The sequence below is a fragment of the Trachypithecus francoisi genome, unplaced genomic scaffold (genome assembly GCF_009764315.1).
Source record: "Trachypithecus francoisi isolate TF-2019V2 unplaced genomic scaffold, Tfra_2.0 Lachesis_group17, whole genome shotgun sequence".
Classification (NCBI taxonomy): Eukaryota; Metazoa; Chordata; class Mammalia; order Primates; family Cercopithecidae; genus Trachypithecus; species Trachypithecus francoisi.
The window spans coordinates 5,540,856-5,558,334 of NW_022681462.1; the positions used below are offsets into that span (position 1 = coordinate 5,540,856).

A 17,479-nucleotide genomic window follows, 5' to 3' on the forward strand; every position below is an offset into this window, starting at 1 on the left:
AGGCCAAGGCGGGTGAATCATCTGAGGCCAGGAGTTCGAGACCAGCCTGGCCAACATGGTGAAACCCCATCTCTATTGAAAATGTAAAAATTAGCTGGGTGTGGTGGTGCATGCCTGTAATCCCAACTACTTGGGAGGCAGGAGAATCGTCTGAACCCAGGAGGCAGAGGTTGCAGTGAGCTGAGATCACGGCACTGCACTTCAGCCTGGGCAACAAGAGTGAGACTACATCTCAAAAAGCAAACAAACAAACAAACAAACAAAAGTGTGTGGCACCTCCTTCCTTCACACTCTCTGTCTCCCGCTCCACCATGGTTAAGATATGCTTGCTTTCCTTGCGCCTTCAACCACGACTGTAAGTTTCCCGAAGCCTTTCAGCCATGTTTCCTGTTAAGCCTAAGGAACCGTGAGTCGATCAAACCTCTTTTCTTCATAAACTACCCAGTCTTAGGTAGTTCTTTATAACAGTACTAAACGAACTAATACAAGTGATAAGTCTTTATCAGCTAGAATCTTAGAAATCTCAGTATTAGGAAGGACCTTACGGATCATAACAAAATTAGCCATCCTATGCTAGAACTCTACATTGTGGTATCTAGCATATCCATCTAAAATCTCATGAGCTGTCTGACTCTTCCTTTTATTGTCTCCTTGTAGCTTCCACTCACTGATTCTACACTTCTTTACTCATTGTAAAAACCTAGTAATCTCTCTCACAAGTCAATATTCCAAATGCCTAATGACAATGATCAAGTCTGTAAGTCCTAAACATTCCAGGTTCCTTTTTCTGTTTGTTTTACGACATAGGTGTCCAATCCCTTTTAACATCTGGTTACTATTTTTATATATGATTCTTAACAGTGTCTCACTCAACACTGGATACAGAACTTCAAATATGGCTGTATTGCCTCTTTTGACTGTAGTCAGGGCAGTACCTATAATGAGTAAAGGCAGAAGAATTTGTCTAGCAAAGGTATCCATTCCTTAGGACATTTTAATAGGCTTTTTGCTCCACCACGCTGAGGCAAAAAAAACTTATCAAATTAATGAGTTGAAAATGAGTAGGAGCAATAGTTTCAAAGAAAATGTAATAAATAAATCTTCTGAGAATTGCCTTCAGAAAATGTCACATTTAAAATCACAAACTTACATAATAAATCCAAGAAAGGCTTTTATCTTCTAAGACATACATTTTTTTGTTTTTGTTTTTGAGATAGGGTCTTTCTCTGTTACCAGGCTAGAGTGCAGTGGCAGCTCATGGCTCACTGCAGCTTCAACGTCCTAGGCTCAAGTGATCCTCCAGCCTCAGCCTTCCTAGTAGCTGGGACTCCAGGTAAGTGCCACTGTGCCCATCTAATTTTTGTGTTTTTTTGTAGAGACAGGGTTTTACCATGCTACCCAGGGTCGTCTGGAACTCCTGGGCTCAAATGATCCACCTGCCTCAGCCTCCCAAAGTGCTGGGATTACAGACGTGAGCCACCATGCCCAGCAAGGTATAAATTTTAATTAAATATTTAAATGACATAGACAGGGCAGTATTCCAAAAAATGGTAATTACTCAGGCCACAGAAATAAAATGACTAGTTCTTTTGAAAGATATAGTACTAGCAAGATCTTCGTTTTATAAAACAAGTTAAGCACATCTGAAAGCCAGGGGAAGTTTTACTTTTTCACTTCTCTTGATAGTATAACTTTATGCAACTTTTGTAATTTTAAAATTTCAAAGAGCAAAGTTACTTGTTTGAGTTCAGTTTATCAGCTGTAAAAGACACAGGCAAAGTACTCTAGAAGGTTTCTATGAAGCTATATGGTCTCTGTTATTACTGAGAATTTCAGTATAGAAATAAAGCCAAGACTATTCACAGAAAGAAAAGTGTAAGTAGATAACTCAATTTCTAACTAGCAAATTAATAGCATTACAAAATGGCAAGTTTGAAGAGAAACATTTTAAACATGAAAAGAATTCCCAGACAGATTGGGAAAAAGTACATAATTTTAAAAGAACACAATTTGGTATAAAACTCTTTTCTTGCTTTATAAACTACAAACCTACCTTCACAAGCAACAAAGTAATTTCTACACTAAATAAGAGGGTACACTGTGCAAAAATTCAGAATTTGAATACCTTTTTTAGTCTCCATAAACTTTTCATAATTATCTGGAAAATCATCTTCTGGTTTAGATTTTTCCACTGGTGCCACAATCACTTTTCCTTCCTCTTCTTCATCTTCATTAAACCACATTTCTTCATCTTCTTCCAAGGCTTTTGCATCTCTGCGAAATCTGTTACTACGCAATATAGATGGTACACTGTAAGAAATATATCACAAATACTGAGTAGTGATTTAAAGGTCACGATCAGATTGAATTGAAGGAAAGATATGTATAACCAAGAGGAACTGAAGTAATTTTAACTGACTATAATTTATATCAAAATAATCTCTGTAATGATAGAAGATGTAGCCAGAGAACACTCCAAAATATTTTAGAATGTTGTAAATTAAACTAAATATTCTTCTTAAGTTACAATCTTAATACAAAAATTAAACTAAATATTCTTCTTAAGTTACAATAAAATACAACTACTTAAGATAAAGTAGTAATTTATCATATAAATGATATAGGGTGGGGGGGACACCTTACCCTCCTATTCAACTCTATGCTATCCAGTGATGAAAAGAAACTTCCTCAATAAATTTCCCATGGAAAATCTGAACTACAGACAATTTTGGACACAATTTTTTAGGCTATAAAAGCAGTATACTTAAACCATACCTGTTCAGTTTCTGATTTTGTCTGTCTTTTTCTTGTTCATATTTAGTCTTCAATCCTTTGAACGTCTGAACATATTCAATCGATTCAAGTGCTTTATAAAAGTTTTCAACTATATGTGCAGTAAGAGACTTGATATCTTCCTGTATAAGCACAAAATTTACATTTAATTAAAATATAATACAATGCTTATTAGAAGAAAAACTGTAAAATTTTGTTTTGTAGTTCTAAAGCTGATCAAAAAAGGTTTTTCAAAATCACCTTCCAAAATGTAATGTCCTGGTTTCTTTACACATGAGTCAGGACTGCACAGAAAACTTGAAAAAAAAGGAGAAGCAATTTACTGGAGCCCTTTTGTAAGACTATAAAGAACATTCGAAAAGTAAATAGATTTATTTTACATCTTCTGCTTATTTTTTGCATTTATATATATATATATAGCACTTTATAATTTAAAAAGCACTTTTACATACAATTTCATTTGATCTTCACAACAATTCTTTGAGATAGGTTTTATTATCCCTGTTTTAGAGAAAAACAAAATTGAGGCCCTAAGAGAGGCTGGATGGTTCGATCCAGAGCACACAGCTGGTTAGAGGGCAGATGTTAAAATTACGTTTTCAAAATACTCACGGTGATGGATATCCCAAATACCCGGACTTGATCATTACACATTCTATGCATGTTAAAATAAATATGTGTACCAAATACATCTGTACAGTATTATGTATTAATAAAAGAAAAACGTATTTTTCAACAAACAGGTGTTATTTAATGACTGCCTGTTTAACTGCTATCAAAATGGGATTTGGCTGTGGTGGTTTTCTTTCTGGTACATTTCTTAAGTTTTTGAATGAGCCTAACTCCGCCACATATATTACATAGGAGCTGGCAAAGGCTCGATGACAAAGAGATCTCTCACAAGTCTTTCTCACATCAGAGGGTGGCTCTCACACATAGAAGAAGAAAAAACAACAGAGGATACATCTTACCTAAGTAATAAGAAGCACAGATTTCTCTGACTATATTATATACACAGATCTGATAAACTATCTGGAATTCTACTTGTCTATTCCTATAGTCTTCCAATAGTATAATCTTTGTGAAATAAACTACTTGATAGTAATAACTTCTAAATTCTAAACCATCACTGCAGATGCATGCATGCCCAGTAGGCTTATTTAAAAAAAAAAATTAAAGTTGTGATTCAGGACTTTATAGATAATACTACATAGTAAGAAACCCACAGGCCATTTCTTAAAAAGATACACCATAATTTGGTTGCATTATGGAATTTAAGTCTTAAAACTAGTTCTCCTGTACATCTCAATTAAAAAAACATGCAAATTAGAAATTAGAAACCTAGGCAATAGCTCTGTAATATGTGAAACGAAAAAATACATTAAGTTTTGGGGCACAAGGTACACAGATCAACCACTCAAACTTATTTTCAGAAAAACAATTCCATCATGGGAATAGGGACGGGGCTGTAAACCCTACAATTTGCTTTATCTGTATCTCACCAAAATGTTAAAGGAGAAAAATATAAAGTAAATAAAACAGAAAGCTTTGATTTATTGTAGCAGTACAATGGGGAACTAGTGAGCTAGTTAACCATGTTTCTTCTTTTACAAGGTTAAAGACTTCTATCCCCTTCATCCTTTTAAAAATCATATACTTGGCAATTGACCATTTTTAGAAAAACAGTCCAGTCAGCTAAATAATCTTCATATGAGAACAGCATGTTATCAGCAGATATCTGATTTGTAAGAAATAAAACTAGAGAATGAATTTCTAGCTTCGACTTTCTTTTTTCAAATTATTTCCAGCCAGGTGCAGTGGCTCACAACTGTAATCCAACACTTTGGGAGGCTGAGGTGGGAGGACTGGTTGAGCCTACGAGTTTGAGAACAGCCTGGGCAACAGAGGGAGACCCCATCCCTTAAAAAATTTAAAAATTAGCCAGGCATTTTAGTGAATGCTATTTTCAACTACTCAGAAGGCTGACGTGGAAGGATCTGCTTGAGCCCAGGAGGTCGAGGCTGCAGTGAACTCTGATTGCATTATTGCACTCGAGCTTGGGCGACAGACAGCATGAGACCTTGTCTCAAACAACACAAAACAAAAAATAAAACCCAAATTCTTTCCAACCATGTGGCCATTTCCTCAGTAGAATGATTTCAGCATATTTAAGTACAGGCGAAGTAAATTTGTTGTAGAGGTTCTACAGTTATCTGTCGCACTCCTGTTATTCACATAGATTGCCCTCCAGACTGTTTATGACAAATCTTCTGTTGCCTAAAACTAAGCTGGGACAAAGCTTCAAGTTCTGACTGGTCCTGATTGTGCTACTATCCAAATGGATGTTCTTGAATAGGTCACTTAATAACTTTGGGTGTCTTAGTTCCCTGATCTATAAAATACAGTAATTGGAGTAGTCCATCTAACTTCCTGTTCTGTTTAACTTAAAATTCTAGGATTCCATTTTACCTTTTATGCACCTTGTATAATGTCTACCAAATGAATTTTTTTTTGAGACAAGAGTCTTGCTCTGTCACCCAGGCTGGAAGGAAGTGATGTAATCTTGGCTCACTGCAACCCCACCTCCTGGGTTCAAGTGATTCTTGTGCCTCAGCTTCCCAAGTGGCTGGGACTACAGCTGTGTGCCATCACACCCAGCTCATTTTTGTATTTTTAGTAGAGACAGGGTTTCATCATGTTGGCCAGGCTGGTTACGAACTCCTGACCTTAAGTGATCTGCCCGCCCAGGCCTCCCAAAGTGCTGGGATTACAGATGTGAGCTATCACACCCAACACCAAATGAATTATTTTTCCATCCTTACTCTTTTTAAATCACTACCTTTACAATAAAAATATCACCTTCTCCTAAAAGATCACGTGACTAAGGCATGATTGACTGAAATGTCCACATACACCAAATGAGATCATAAAACATTTGGCCAATAAAAATGGAACTGAGAAAATCAAGTAAATATGGGCTGAAAGACTATGCTGAATTTCACTTTTATATTTCACAATTAAAAATATTAGCGTCTAAAAATATTAGCGTCAAAAATAAAAACCACTAAACTATAACCATGTGGTAAATAAGAATTAAAAAGCTACTGATTTTTTAAATTTCAGTTCATTAGAAATAGATTCTAAGACACATGGAATATATAATTTCAGGGGTGAAAAGGGAATGAAGTCACTTTGCTTACATATAATTCTTTTACTTTTACATAAAAAATTATTTATATACATAAAATTACATATAATAACAGTTGTTTTATATAAACTTACCACTCTTATAAATTCAAACAACTCAATAACAGCTGAATTCAATAGATTGTACCGAGTTCCATTATCCAGAAGTGCATTTATAACTGGCTCAAAAAGATTTCCCTTGGTGATGTAACGATTATAAAATTCATCTTTAAGTCCAATTATCCGCCTCATAAAGCGAAGAGCACCTAATAAAACATAATATAGGGAATAAGTTAATGATCTTACTAAAATCAATTATTATACAGGTGTTTTCCCACCATAAAACAATGTATATGCTCTTCTAAAATGAAAAGTAAAACTGTGCACAAAGTAAAAAGTAAACTCCTTTAAAATGAAAAGTAAAACTGTGCACAAAGTAAAAAGTAAACTCCTTTAAAATGAAAAGTAAAACTGTTCAGTACAACCGGACTTGGAGGAAAACAGAGCTGCAGAGGACCGCTCAAAACCTGTACAACTCTGTAGCCAGAACTAACAACAACAACAACAACAAACAGTAATTGGAATCTAGGAGATAAACTACCCAGGCAGGTAGCTCTACGACAGAGATTAAAAAATATGCAAAATGCTAGCAGTATTTAGAGCAGTGCTGGTGGATGCTGAGACAATGCAGTGAAGGCAGCTCAGAATCAGTTGGGGGCACTGTCATTAAGGTGGGCACAGGAGTGGGCAACCTGCCATGAGCTAAGATTGCCTTGCCTCTCTGAGGGAGGGCGATTTAGAGGCAAAAGCTTGTTTTTAATTTTCTGAAAATACAGCTAAAGAGGCTCCTGATGCCAGATGCCAATCACATAACAGGAGATCTAAAGGTTTTTTCCTTCTTTGATGAAGGCTATTTCCACTCACACTATTCTACTTTTCTTTGCCTTGAAAAAAGATTTGTGCCAAGGCGGGCGGATCACGAGGTCAGGAGATTGAGACAAGCCTGGCCAACATGGTGAAACCCCGTCTATGAGACTCTGTCTCAAAACACAAACAAACAAACAAACATTTGTGAACCAATCCTATCTCCATATTATAATGACATCATTCTCTTATGTACCAATTGCTTACAAGCTATTTTACCTGGCTAAACATGCACTGTGGCAGATCAGATTGTATTTGTTAAAAGAAAAACAGAGTAATCAATAAGAAGTATAACTTCACTTCACATTTTAGGATACTGAATAGAAATCTCATTTTTAACTCGTGAGCAGCTAAATAAAGCTTACTAAATTTAGCAATATTACTGCTAAAAATTTTATGGAAGAGGAAGGACTGTAATTTCAATCCTTTAGTTTTATATTTGTTGATCCTTTAACTTGTATCCTTTCCCCTAAGTAGTTTAATTTATTCTACAGATACCACTACGCAAATCTTCAAAACACAAGGGTTCTGATTTTATAAGTCATTTTCTCATTCCAACCCTCTATTCATAGATGAAACTCATTAAATAAAGAAGTGTGCCTGTCACAAGAGGTTCTAAACATTATCTGAGAATAAAACAGAAATAGGCCACATAAGGTATAAATGTTAAACTGTAACACCAAACAAGTATGGGGAGAAATGTTAGACTTGCAATCTCCCCTCTTTTTGTGGCAGGATAAGAAATGGTTTACTTAAGATGCAACAGACTGAAGCACTGGCAAGTGTGTGAGCAAAGAGGCAGACTTATACACTGCTGATAAATGAACTGATACGTACACAAAACTATAGTTACAACAGCCCTGCTTACAATAATAGAAACCTTGAAATGATATAAACATTTAAATATTGGAAATTGTGGCTGGGTGCAGTGATTCACGCCTGTAATCTCAGTGCTTTGGGAAGCTGAGGAGGGTGGATCACGAGGTCAGGAGTTCAAGATCAGCCTGGCAAACATGGTGAAACTCCGTCTCTACAAAAAATACAAAAAATTAGCCAGGTGTGGTGGAAGGCGCCTGTAATCCCAGCTACTCGGGAGGCTGAGGCAGGAGAATCACTTGAACCCCGGAAGCACAAGTTGCAGTGAACCGAGACTGCACCACTATACTCCAGTCTGGGCAACAGAGCGAGACTCTGTCTCAGAAAAAAAAAAAAAAAAAAAAAAAAGGAAATGCACTCAATTGACATGTTCATATTAAGAGAAGTACTCTGCAGTCATCAAAAAGTACTATTTATAGAGAACCAAACAGGAAAATCTGTCTTAAGAACATCAACCATTCCAAAATTAATATAAAAATATAATGTAATTCCAATCAAAATGAACTGGACATAATCATTTAGTTATTATGAAAGAAAAAAATGTCTAAGAACAACCAAGAAAAGTATGAAAAACAAAAGTGAAGGGGTCTCAGTAGGTATTAAACCTTACAACAGAGACACGATAATGCCTGGCATAATATAATAAACACTGGGTTTTTTTAATTTGTTTTTTTTTTTTTTGAGACAGAGTCTTGCTCTGTTGCCCAGGCTAGAGTGCAGTGGAGCAATCTCAGCTCACTTTAACCTCCGTCTCCCAGGTTCAAGCGATTCTCCTGCCTCAGCTTCCTGAGTAGCTGGGATTATAGACATACACCACCATGCCTGGCTAATTTTTGCATTTTCAGTAGAGATGGTCATGTTGCCCAGGCTGCTCTCGAACTCCTGACCTCAGGTGATCCACCCACGTTGGCCTCCCAAAGTGTTGGGATTACAGGCGTGAGCCATTGCGCCTGGCCAACACTGGTACTTTTTCATTTGGTGAAATTAAACGACAGTCCAGAAATAAAACAAAAGTATATATATGTTAACTTACTGTATAAGAGAAATTATATTTCAATTCAGAAGGAAAGGGGAAAGGTATGGTTGCCTTAATAAACGTGCTGATACTGTTGGCTATATATCTAGGAAACACTCATTTCAAACACTCTCATTTCAAAGTATATGCAAAAACAAAGTTCACATGTGCTACATATATAAATGTAAAAAAGAAAATGAAGATATCAGAAGAAAGTGAGAATATCTGCATAATCTTAGGACATAGACTTTCCTAAGCAAAACAAAAAACCTAAAAGTCATAAAAGGAAAACAAAGACATTTTTGTCATCACAAAGAAATTTTAAAGTTATTTGGAAAACAATACTATAAATAAAGGCAAAGACAAAAGACAATGAAGATAGACATGTTTGTTCTCCTCAAAACATGATAAACCGTTAATATCTCTAATATACAAAAAGCTCTAAGAAAAAGATAACTGGCAATTCACAACAGATAAAAATGCAAAGTACACTAATATATGAAAAGATGCTGTCAGGGAAAATGCAAATTAGAATAACAATGAGATACCACATTTTCCATTATCAGATTGATAACATTTTAAAATTAGTAACACTGAATGCTGGGAGAATGTCAAAGTGCTTCAATTTTGGGGGAAGTAATCTGGCAGCTATATGGTAAATTAAAACTTAAAGGGATACATTAAAAAGTATAAAACAGATAAACATTTTGTCTTACCAATCCCATTATTGAGAATCTATCCTATAGAAAGAAATAAATCAGTACTTAAAAGATTTATGTACTAGACTATTTACTACAGTGAGGTTTGGAGTGGCAAAAAAGCAAAAACAATCTTGTAATTTATTCACTGGAGAATGGCAGAAGAATCTGTGGAAGAGCCACACCATAAAATCTTACTCAGCTATCTCCAGGAATAAAATCAGTCTACACAATATTGATTAAGCTAGAGTAGTATTAGGGAGCTGAGAAATGAGTTGGTATGATCCTGTTTTGTAAATATAAAAAACACAAAAAAATCCTCTATACATGTGTGAATATGTTTATTATTTAAATTGGTATGGGTATTAAAAAAAGAAATAATGCAGATAGTTAACACTGGCTATTTTAAGTCCATAAAAATAAAGATTAGGGAGATTAACATTTTCTCTTTACATTAAATTAAATGTCTATATTTAAGCTATAATTTTTATGGTCAGAATAAAACCACAAAGTCCTTTTCATTTGGAGAGAGGATGTTTCTTTCTGTTTGCAGGTGAAATTATGAAACTTTTTTAGTTTATAGTATGCCAAAAATCAACATTGATGCAAATATCAGGATAATTATAAAGAGTGACTACTAAATGACAGTTTGATGAAGTAGATGTAAAAAAAAACAGCAGGACTGGTTCTGTTAGTAAAATGCTGTCACTGCACATGGTATTGTATCACAACAAAAGTTAGGCTCATTGAATCTAAATGTGAGCAATATGTGGGTGGGAAAATCACTACAACCTAGTCCTCTTGCGCTTTACATAAGAACAAAAGAGTAGGACTTCTCACAATCATCTCATTCATAGAATATACACTGCTAATAAATAACTTCAAATGGGTAACTTCAGCTTTATCTCTATTAAAAATGTTGCTCCTTAAAACATTTTATACTTACACAAGGCCAGAAAAGTGTGCTTTGAATTCATCAAGACCAAGACTCTTCTTAGCAAGTCCTTGTTCATAATATAGTTTTTAATGTGATATGTGTGATGTTCCACACAAAATGTGAGTAACTCTAAAATTAAGGCAAGTAGCTGTGCTGTTTGATAATTATCTACAAAAGAAAGTAATCTCATGAAAATACTGAATATATCTAAATAAAGAATAAATAAAGCTTACATCCTATTTCATAACAAAATCTAAACTGTAATTACTCCTTTTTTTTTTTTTTTTTTTGAGACAAGGTCTCACTCTGTCACCCAGTTTGGAGTGTGGTGGCGCGATTATGGCACATTGCAGCTTCCACCTCCCAGACTCAACTGTTCCTCCCACCTCAGCTGCCAGAGTAGCTGGAACTACAGATGTATGCCACCATGCTAGCTAATTTTTTTTTTTCAATTTTTTGTAGAGATGCGGCCTCACTATGTTGTCCCGGCTGTCTCAAACTCTGGGCTCAAGCAATACTCCCACCTTAGCCTCCCATAGCGCTGGGATTACAAGTGTAAGCTCCTGCGCCTGGCCCATTTCCTCCATTTTCACATCCATTAAAAAGGCTGTAGATTTTTACTTTTTCATTAGGCAGAAGCATATTATCCGTTTTACCTACTAGATAACTAAGACTCATATTTGCATAAAATATGAAATACAGAAAGAAGAGCAATAAAAATATATGAACATGATAATAATACCTTGATGGCATTGAGGAGTTCTTGGTAATGTTTCTGTAATAAATGCTATATTATTAATATTAATAAATCTATAAAAGGGCCCACCATTAAAAAAAATACTTAAAACTTTTTGCCTAAAGTGGCTCAATACAAATTTCTCAAGAAAAATTCTATGCTTTTAGAAAAGACATTTTAAGAAAAGGATATTTTTGGCTGTTTGAATATCAAATGAAAAATATTACATCAAGATTCTTTTTTTTTTTTTTTTCATACGGAGTCTTGCTCTGTCACCCAGGCTGGAGTGCAGTGGCACGATCTTGGCTCACAGCAAGCTCCACCTCCCGGGTTCACGTCATTCTCCTGCCTTAGCCTCCTAAGCAGCTGGGACTACAGGCGCTCACCACCACGCCCGGCTAATTTTTTTGTGTTTTTAGTAGAGACGGGGTTTCACCAAGTTAGCCAGGATGGTCTCAATCTCCTGACCTCGTGATCTGCCCACCGCAGCCTCCCAAAGTGCTGGGATTACAGGCGTGAGCCACCACGTCCAGCCTAAGATTCTTAAGCATAATTTAATATAATTTCATATACAACTTTTTTTTTTTTTTTTGAGACAGAGTCTGGCTCTGTAGCCCAGGCTGGAGTGCAATGGCGCTATCTCGGCTCACTGCAAGCTCTGCCTCTCGGGTTCACGCCATTCTCCTGCCTCAGCCTCCCGAGTAGCTGGAACTACAGGCGCCCACCACCACTCCTGGCTAACTTTTTTTTCTTTTTGTATTTTTGGTACAGACGGGGTTTCAGCATGTTAGCCAGGATGGTCTCAATCTCCTGACCTTGTGATCCGCCCGCCTTGGCCTCCCAAAGTGCTGGGATTACAGGCATGAGCCACTGAGCCCCGACTATATACAACTTTTAAAATATCAACTCATGATATCCATAGAGAGGGACTTACTGAATAAACTTGCATTTTTTCTTTTCCTGAGGCTTTGGTTTATACATCCATGAAATGATTTTGAACTGCTTCTTGAACATCAAATTTTAATTTATGTCAAGGGCTCATATGGACAACCACACACCCCTATTATAAGTGCTTTAGACAAGGAAATATTTTCTTGTTGTTTCAGACAAGGTATCACTATGTCACCCAGGCTGGAGGGCACTGGTGCAATTTCGGCTCACTGCAGCCTCAACTTCCCAGACTCAAGTGATCCTGCCACCTCAGCCTCCCTAGTAGCTTGGGACCACAGGGACATACCACCATGCCCAGTTTATTTTTTGTAGAGACAAGGTCTCACTATGTTGCCCAGGCTGGTCTCTAACTCCTGGGCTCAACCGATCCTCCTGCCTCGGCCTCCCAAAGTGCTGAGATTACAGGTGTGAGCCACCACGCTTGGCTAGACAAGGAAATATTAAGCTGTAAGGAAATTATAAAATCACAGTCTTACAGAATTTTTTAAAAAATGACATCATCTAGTACAACTATTTTATTTACTTGCGATTATATACATAAATATTTTGGGGAACTACAATGCTATGGGGAATAAATTAGCATTCTTTCTAATAACAGAATGACCATCACATATAAATACACAAAATAAAATTCTGATATTTCAAGGACTGTTTATACTTTAAATGCAAGTAAAGAGTTTCACTTGCTCCAGACCAATTTCTACAACAGCCAGTACCACAGCCAAAAACTGAACTAGTCCCTCACCATTAAAGGCAATTCCTGGCCAGGTGCGGTGGCTCATGCCTGTAATCCCAGCACTTTGGGAGGCCAAGGTGGGTGGATCGCCTGAGGTCAGGAGTTTGAGACCAGTCTGGCCAACATGGTGAAACCCCGTCTCTACTAAAAATACAAAAAATACTAGTTGGGCGTGGTGGCATGCACCTGTAATCCTAGCTACTTGGGAGGCTGAGGTGGGAGATCGCTTGAACCCAGGAGATAGAGGCTGCAGTGAGCCGAAATCATGCCACTGCACTCTAGCCTGGGTGACAGAGTGAGACTCTGTCTCAAACAAACAAACAAACAAAAAAGCAATTCTTCTTTATTTCTCAATTCCCAAATTTTATTACAAAAGATTTTTTAACCTTGACCCTCAATGCTGTATGTGGAAATTAAATTGAAAAAACAAAAACAAGCCGGGCGCAGTGGCTCACACCTCTAATCCCAGCACTTTGGGAGGCCGAGGCAGGTAGATCACGAGGTCAGGAGATCAAGACCACCCTGGCTAACACGGTGAAACCCCATCTCTACTAAAAATACAAAAAGTTGGGAGGCTCAGGCAGAAGAATCGCTTGAACTTGGGAGGCAGAAGTTGCAGTAAGCCAAGACTGTGCCACTGCACTCCAGCCTGGGCGACAGAGTTAGACTCCATCTCAAAAAAAACCAAAACAAACAAACAAAACAAAACAAAAACCAATGACCTACAGTGTTAAACAAATGTCTTGTCTTCATAACTGGGACAAGAAATTACTCATATCTCTAAATAGTCCAATCTCTAAACAGCCTCCTTATTTGAAACTGCCTCCCCTTTGAGATTTGATGAGGCTGGCAGAAAAGGCATGGGACACTAGGTGTACACAGCACATGTCTTTATTAGTATCAAGCCCATACCTACTATGCCTGTTCTAAATAGGAACAACTACTTTTTGATTCAGATTCATGAACAATAAGCATAAAGTGGTCATGAAAGTTAGTTGCAAAGTAACTGGTCTTAGTTTACTACATTTCAAAATAAGAACTAAATCCTCGACTTTCAGACAATGCCTTCTCATAACAACGTCAGAAAACAAGCTATACATTTTCAGGGAAAAAACAACAGAATTCCAACTAGTTTTCTATTTTTAATACTGGAGATAGTGGAATTTTTTCTTTACAATACAGACAAAAGTAAATTTGTTCTTGGATTTTGTTTTTATGCCAAAATATGCTTTTCTTAGACTTATATAAGTGCATTACACTAAAAGCAGAAAAAAAGTTTATAATTTGCATGTATTCGTAAAGTATGAATTTATACTTACCAGGGCAAATTGTGTTGTTTTTGTTTGATCCAACTATATTATCTAATAAAAAAATTAAAAATTAAAATCAAATACTTCAGTAATAATATCCCACCTTTCCCTAGTACTTTATAATATACAATGCATGACTTCAATCATAATCCATTTTACCCTCAAAATAACCATTAAGACTTGGTTGCTTCAGCAAAATTATAACTGTATCTGCAATCTTTTACAAAAGTGGATGTAGCTGTAGAATTATTAAAAGACAACATAGCATATATATTCTGATAAAAAGTAAGATTACAACCAGGGATAAAACCGACATATCTTCTTTTACCTTCTCCTATTCATCATTCAACAATTAGGATATTTCTCTTCATATCATGTTTGTTTTTTTATTTTTAATTTTTTAAAATAATATTTGCATTTGATCATCCATTATACATATCATTTTTAAAAACAGAAAATACAAGAATTTTTAAAACTCCAGAGTAATAAATGTGTTTATGCTTTAAATTAAAAAAACAAAAAACTCAATTAAGTAGGCCATTATAAATAAGTTCCAATTTCTAGGCATACATTCTAGAGCACATCAAGGCACATGTGCATAGGGAAACACAAGAATGTAACTGGAGCATTATTTGTAATAGCAAAAAGCTAGAAACAAATGCACATTAGAGGCAGAATGGCTCTATTACAGCATACTCGTAAGAGAGGATTATGTAGGAGTTAAAAATAAATAAGAACTCTATTTCAATATGAATTAGATCAATATGAACAGGTATCAACACGAACAGATCTCAAAAATAACACTGGATAAAAAAATATGCAGAATAATACGTATGACAGACATTAAATTTATAGCAACTTTGAAAATATGAAAAATAATACCATATATACACATCATAACAACATAAGTAAACACAGGAGTGATAAACTCCAAATTCAGCATACCTTGAGAGATGGAGGAAGAGGGGGTAGAATGGGAATGGGAATGTGAAGGGGTACATACGAAACTCCAACTATATCTGTAATGTTTTAAAAAAAAATCTGAAAAAAAATATGGCAAGTTAGTTTTTATAAAGCCAACAGGGAGTATATGAGTGTCTGTTATACTATTATCTATATATTTCTGTAAGCTGGAAGTGTTTTATTAAAATGAACATAAAAAATGCATTATTTTTATTTATATAAATGGAACCATTCTGCAAGAAAACCCTCTGTGATGTGCTTTTGTACCCATTCACCTTGATATTTTGGGGAATTATTCAGTTGATACATCAAAATTCAATTATTTTAACTGCTATATAGTATTCCATTATATGAAAAAAACATATTTTATTCATTTTCCTACCACAAACAATGCAGCAACATTCTTGTACCTGTCATGCATATGCACATTCCCTAGAGTATATACTCAGAAATGGAACTGATAGTATTACACAGGGTGTGCTCATGTTTCAACTTATTAGTTTCATAAAATTCTCCTAACTAACTTCCTTTTAAGTGACTCTTCAGGTTAACAAATATTTTCAGATAGTGGCTAATGTTCTACTATGCTCCACATATTTCTGATTTCACTAAGTAAGTTGTAAGCTTTTCAAAGTCCTTTGCTTACGTTAGTATGTATTATGGTCATATGGTAACATATGAGATTGATGAAATCTCTGAGATTGATGAAATCTCAGAGAACTGTAATATCTATGGCTAAGCTGAATATAGTAGAACTCAATTTAAAAATTGCCTCCAAATTAGATATATGCAACTATGATTACCTAGAGGGATATACTAAAACCATAGTAGGATTCTGCACTCAGACTCCTTCAAAAATATTTTTAGATTTTCACTCCATTTTAATAAACTGAAACAGAAATTGCAGCTGATGAATTACGGGTGCTGATTATATAACAAAGAGAATATGGAAATGCAATTTTAAAAATACTAATGAAAAAGCCTTGCCCATATATATCAGCATATATTGGCATATGAATGTGCATTTGGAGACTAAGTTAAAATATTTATACTATTTGCTCCTACTCATTCTAGATATCAACTCTCACAAATTTGGGGACAACGCTTTCTTTTGATAAGTGTCTACATCTCAATTCCAAGTGTGTAATACTGTTTGCCACATTTTCTTTTTTTGTTTTCCGCCAGTGGTCTACACATTCAGAGAAACTTCTGTAGTAACAAACTACAGAAATGGCCCCTGAAAGAATAGTCTTGCCACATTTTACCATTCACTTCCATAACCCTAAGAAACAAGAAAATCATAATTTTATATTGCAGTTTAAGTTTTTCAGTCGTAATTTCCCTGTCATATAAAGTCTCAAGTAAATTGCCTGTTAGTTTAATATTTATCTCATCCTTCTTTAAAAACAGAAATCATAGTAGATAAATAAGAGATCCTACCCTTTTCACATTTGTCTTCTGAAGTATTGGTCAAAAGTGGTGCTGTGAGAACATGCATACAATGGTTGTAGAAGAAATTTAGAAATTCACTTTTTTCAGTTTTCTGAAACACAGAATGTTTAAAAGAATACTGTTACTTTTGTAAATAAAAAATATCTTCAAGATTAGCAGTACATACCTTTTCTAGAACCAAAACAAAACAAAAAGAATTAGCAGTACAGATCATATATAAGCAGATACTTTAAGATACTGTAACAAAAATCAAACACTTGGTTATATCTTGTGAAAGAACCAAAAACTAACTATATTCACTTTAATCTTATTTCTGTGGAACTGAAAATTAAGTCTACTTCATATTATATACTAAGTAAAAATGAAGGCAAGATCAGATAGCATCACAAAATGTTTTTTTGAGGAAAATTATTCAAAATAATTTTTTCCAAAAGATGCCTGTGATATGAATATGAAATTCAATGAAGAACCAATCTATTGTACAACATATATAATAACAATATATTACCAACAATTTATTACACTTGCAAACTGCTAAGAGAGCAGATTTTAAGTGTTCTCAACACAAATAGAAAACATAAAACACACACAAAATAAACAACATGTAAGTCAGAACAGCATACACCATAATCACTATTGATCCCATTTGTCTCTCTCTCTTTGCAGTGTATTGAGTTTTTCCCAAGAATGTAACAAAGAAAGAAAATTCTCTCAACTTTAAAAATAACATTCAAATGTGTGGAAAAGGCACATATGAATCTGTTTTGGAAAAATAAAAATATTTAGAAAGAAAAAGAACCAATTAAGCCCATGTGATAGCAACTTAACTACTTAAAATTTGGAACCCCAGATTTCACTAAATCTATCCAAATTTTAAAAACCACTGAATCACGTTATCAAGC

General features: G+C 35.3%; 1 protein-coding gene, 1 non-coding gene and 1 pseudogene across 11 annotated transcripts in view; 1 reads left to right on the forward strand and 2 right to left on the reverse strand.

The window, feature by feature from the left end:
• PPP4R3B (protein phosphatase 4 regulatory subunit 3B) overlaps positions 1-17,479 on the reverse strand; it is a 75,408-nt gene that overhangs the window by 14,048 nt on the left and 43,881 nt on the right. Inside the window, exons 9-16 of one of the 10 annotated variants that reach the window (XM_033239089.1) lie at positions 16,566-16,668; positions 15,108-15,203; positions 14,172-14,213; positions 11,172-11,204; positions 10,439-10,597; positions 6,076-6,245; positions 2,776-2,915; positions 2,126-2,289 (exon numbers count right to left, since the gene is read on the reverse strand). In XM_033239089.1, coding sequence (XP_033094980.1) covers positions 2,126-2,289; positions 2,776-2,915; positions 6,076-6,245; positions 10,439-10,597; positions 11,172-11,204; positions 14,172-14,213; positions 15,108-15,203; positions 16,566-16,668 — 907 coding nt within the window. Of the gene's footprint in view, positions 1-2,125; positions 2,311-2,775; positions 2,916-6,075; positions 6,246-10,438; positions 10,598-11,171; positions 11,205-14,171; positions 14,214-15,107; positions 15,204-16,565; positions 16,669-17,479 lie in introns of all 10 variants that reach the window. The other 9 variants (XM_033239087.1, XM_033239092.1, XM_033239091.1 and 6 more) reach the window with 9 other exon arrangements.
• Positions 3,583-3,730, forward strand: LOC117063153. The gene has a single exon (XR_004428768.1). It is a non-coding gene; the product is annotated as a small nucleolar RNA SNORA12 (small nucleolar RNA).
• LOC117063197 lies at positions 16,306-16,378 on the reverse strand (annotated as a pseudogene).